The 4,413-nt window shown below is 46.7% G+C and overlaps 1 protein-coding gene across 1 annotated transcript in view; it reads left to right on the forward strand.

The window, feature by feature from the left end:
• Dscam (DS cell adhesion molecule) overlaps window positions 1-4,413 on the forward strand; it is a 643,291-nt gene that overhangs the window by 366,350 nt on the left and 272,528 nt on the right. The window contains exon 5 of the mRNA XM_004631794.1: window positions 2,660-2,938. Coding sequence (XP_004631851.1) covers window positions 2,660-2,938 — 279 coding nt within the window. The remainder of the gene's footprint in view (window positions 1-2,659; window positions 2,939-4,413) is intronic.

Here is a 4,413-nt window from a genome sequence, read left to right on the forward strand (position 1 = left end):
AAGAAAGAAAGAAAGAAAGAAAGAAAGAAAGAAAGAAGAAAGAAAGAAAGAAAGAAAGAAAGAAAGAAAGAAAGAAAGAAAGAAAGAAAGAAAGAAAGAGGTAGGCCAGGGAGATAGTACAATGCCTGGCAAGCACAAGGTCCCAAGTTCGATCCCTGATACTGCAAAAGAAAAAAGATAAAAGAAGTAAGCAGAATGAAGCAACGAGGCTTGCTGGCCAGCGTGCTCCACCCGACCCATGAAGTTCTTACGATTGTGTTCTTCCACAGTCCCACAGTGCATATGCAGGTAGCTTTAGGAGTGAATGAATAAAGGATTCTTGTGCTCATGAGGGGAAACTCCTGGACCCTGGCCTCGCATTCCTCAGGAGGCTGTTAGGTTCCCTCACTGTAGTACTGTTCTCATGAGGCACAGGGAAGGGAATGTTAGGGAGCGCCACACGAGTGTCCATCTCTCATGAGCTGCTGTCGGCTGTGGCTGCCAACTGTCCTTAGTGGGTGACCTCTGCACTTACAGCCTTTTGAAGAAGTATTTATAGATGGTCCTGTTGCTATATTTTAAAATCCACAAGTTTACTTCCCTAGTATATTTAAGGAGCAAGCCCAGCAGTGCCCAGGGGACCAGGAACTGGGCTGTGACTTCACGAGAGGACTCCACCCCCACAGCCATCCTGTAGTCTGAGGTGGCGCTGGAGCTCCGGGGCTGACTTGCAGTGGCAAGAAGGCCAGAGTGGACAGAGACGCACCTCTCGGCTAGGTCACTGCTCAAAGCAGCATTTTCTATACACTTTTTTTTCCTCCTCATGCATCTCATTGCTTAGAGTTTATTTTTGCAGCTTTATTGAGATATATATGACTAATAAAATCATATATTTAAGCCACACAACTTGACATATAGACACACACATAAATACATAGACAGACAAGTGTAGTGTGAGGATGACCACAGTTAGGTTAGGTCACCTCCCACGCTTCTCCTCACATAGTTACTGTATGTGTGCTGGGGATATCTAAGATCTATGGCCTTTACAATTAAAACATATGGCACAGTATCATTGTCATTACCCATGGTCACTGTGCATAAGCTGGCTCTCCAGACCTGATTTATCCTGTGTAATTAACAATAGCCCCACTCCCCAGGGTGTGATAGTGCTCACTGCAGTTTTGGTGTGTGTTTCCCTGGTAGGAAAGGGCAGTGAGCATTTGTTTAGGTATCTTCCAGCCATTCGAATTTCCTCTTCTGACAAGTGTCTGTTCAGTTGGATCATTTCTCGGTGGTCACTGTCATCAGAGACCGCACGTATTCTGGGTGCTGGTGCTGTCAGACAAATACCTGGCACAGAGAGAGTGCAGAGAAAAAAGGACTCTCTTCCAAGTGTCATAGGAATGTGAATTATGATGACCATCACAGGAACAGTATGGAGCTTCCTCAAAAAACTAACAATAAGTCTACCCTATGGTCCATCTATCTCAGCTCTGGGTGCCTGTCTGAAGGAAATCAGCAAGCCCGAGAGATATGTGCATGCCCATGTGTTCACAATAGCTAAGAAATGCCTCAGTCTATGTGCCCATCACTGGATGAATGAATGTAGACAATATCAGTTAGATAGATGGATAGATTAGATAGATAGATAGATAGATAGATAGATAGATAGATAGATAGATAGATAGATGATAGATAGATAGATAGATAGATAGATAGATAGATAGATAGATAGATAGGCAAGCAGGTAGGCAGACAGACAGATCATTGGCCCTTGTAGAAGAATGATATCTTGTCATTATAGTAACATACATGGAGCCGGAGGACATTATGTTAAGTGAAATAAGTGAGACACAGGAAACCACAAGTATCCTGTGTTCTCTGTCCTATGTGAAAGTAAAAAAATAAAGTCTCCCTGAATGTGGAATGGTGATTGCTGAAGGTTGTGGAAGAGACAGCTGGATAAATGGAGGTTGGGTTTTGTCAGTACGTGGTTTATATGCACATGGAAAGAGCACACTAAGCCCCATCAAGATGCATTTAATACATTTGTCAAAACTATAAAGACAAAGTGCAATTTGTTTTGAGATGAATAGATGAAACTTACTCAAATCCAGCAGCTCTGTGAAAGCCCTTTTCTTGTGCAATAGCTTTTTCTAATGTTAAACAACTATCTCTTCCAAAGCTGGACATCTAACCCCTGCAAACATGCTTGCTGATCCTGGATATTTCAGTTATTTACAAATAAACAAGAGTGGGCCAGCCAGATAGCTCAATGGACTAAAGCACCTGCTTAGGCAGGTGCAGGGACCAGGGTTTAATCCCTCAGTGTGCAGAGCTGGCCCTGACCCCCGTGGCACGCTGATGAGACTGGGTGTGGTGGTGCGCCTGTAGTCCCAGCCCTCAGCAGGCTGAAAACAGACCCTGTACACCCTGTATTAAATACATAGTAAATAAATAAATAAACAGGAGCTCTGACTGGTGTGTAGCCTTCAACTAATTCTGCGCAAAAGGTCTGTATTATTAGGCTTCCCCCCCCACCCTCCTCATACAAACCTTATAGATCTAATGAAAAGGTGCTGTGATGCACAGGTGATGCATGAAGCCCTGGGGTTCTGAGTGAGCAACCCCGTCGCATCTTGGTCTCAGCCTCTGAGAGCTTTGCTTTCTTCCACAGATCCAACAAACTCAGCCCCATCCATCCTGGACGGGTTTGACCACCGCAAAGCCATGGCAGGGCAGCGGGTAGAGCTGCCTTGCAAAGCGCTTGGGCACCCTGAGCCCGATTACCGCTGGCTGAAGGACAACTCACCCTTGGAACTCTCGGGGAGGTTCCAAAAGACAGTGACCGGGCTGCTCATCGAGAGCACCCGCCCCTCCGACTCGGGCAGCTACGTGTGTGAGGTGTCCAACCGGTACGGGACTGCGAAGGTGATTGGCCGCCTGTACGTGAAACGTAAGTTGGACCGCCTCGGCCAGGTGGTGCTGGCCTCCTCTGAAGAGTGCTCCTCAGGGCAGCGCACCTCAAGCTTCCCCCAGGGCTGGAGCAGGGCAGCCTCATTGTGCAGATGAGGGAATTACTTCCCCGAGGAGTCACCCAGGGCCACGGAGCAAGGCACTTGAAGTCAGAGCTACACCTAGTGTTCTATGCTACAGAACTGCTGCATTTGCGAGGGGACATCCTTGAAGGACATCCCCAGAGGATACCCCTAGCCTCTGGGCCCAGGGTGGTGGCCCATCTGAAAACACATGGAGAGGAGCAGCTGCAGGTTGGTAGCAAGCAGAGTGGTGGTTTCCAGATGCTCCTTTCCATTTCTAAGGTGGCTATTATCAGCAGAAATATGGAGCTCTAAATGACCTGGGCTCTGTGCTGTTGCTCTTCTGGTCTCCATATCCAGTCTGCTCATTACAGGATGCTGTCTTGGCTACCTGGAGGAGGAAGTGCAGGCCACGGGGCAGGAGGACTGACACTGTAGGAGCTCGCTTTATCCCTGCTGGGTGCCCTCAGCTCTGCCCCTGCAGAAACCAAGACCTGGTGAATTCCCCAAAGTCACACGACCAGAATTAGGCTACCAAACAGCCTGGGCAAGCAATGTGTCTCCCAGTGGCCAATATAAAACTGCTTTTATTTTTTAGTACTTTTATTTAATGAGCTAAGCTAAACAAACAGCCACATGGAAAAGGGAAACATTTTTCCTACCTTGATTTGTTTTCCTGCTCCATGTCTGATGGGACAGGGCCAAAGGTCGAGTACAGTGACAGTGGCAGTGTAAACAGGTTATATAGACACTAAAAAGAACACATTTAAGTTAAATATCCTAGTGGCTTCTGGAGCCAGTAGAGCAGCCAAGTCCCACACGTTTCATTCACAGGTACTCGGGCTGGCTTAGCAGGTCAGGGACAAGGTCCATACTGCAGTGTCCCTGTAGTTGAAGGTCCGGTTGATTAAGCTGTATCCCAGCATACAGCAGTGAAAGTGTGTCCATAGGTTCATAAATTTTATGTTCAAACACTTTTCACATCTCCTTGCATTTGATAGATAAATTTGCATCTTAGGCTAGTATCAAAGACATCTCACAAAAACTCGTCTGCTCATATATCCTATTGCTTTGCTCCAACAAACAAGCCCAAACCCTGCTAAAAGTACCTTCTTCCCAATCCCTGTAACTTATTGCATTCCTGTTTTGAGTCACATTGCTTATGCTGCTCCCTCTATGCAGGATTCCCCTCTGAACTTGAGGACCTAGACATCCCATATTCGGAGTCCAGTGAGAACTTCCATTCCCCAGGGACTTGCTTCTCTCTGGCCTCTGCCTTAGTTCTGAAATCCCCTCTCCCTCTCCCTTTCCCATCTTCTTCACCTCCTCTCATCTCTCTCTCTCTCTCTCTCTCTCTCTCTCTTGTCACAAATGATAGGATCGCATTCATTTT

Source organism: Octodon degus, unplaced genomic scaffold (genome assembly GCF_000260255.1).
Source record: "Octodon degus isolate 3935 unplaced genomic scaffold, OctDeg1.0 scaffold00045, whole genome shotgun sequence".
NCBI lineage: Eukaryota > Metazoa > Chordata > Mammalia > Rodentia > Octodontidae > Octodon > Octodon degus.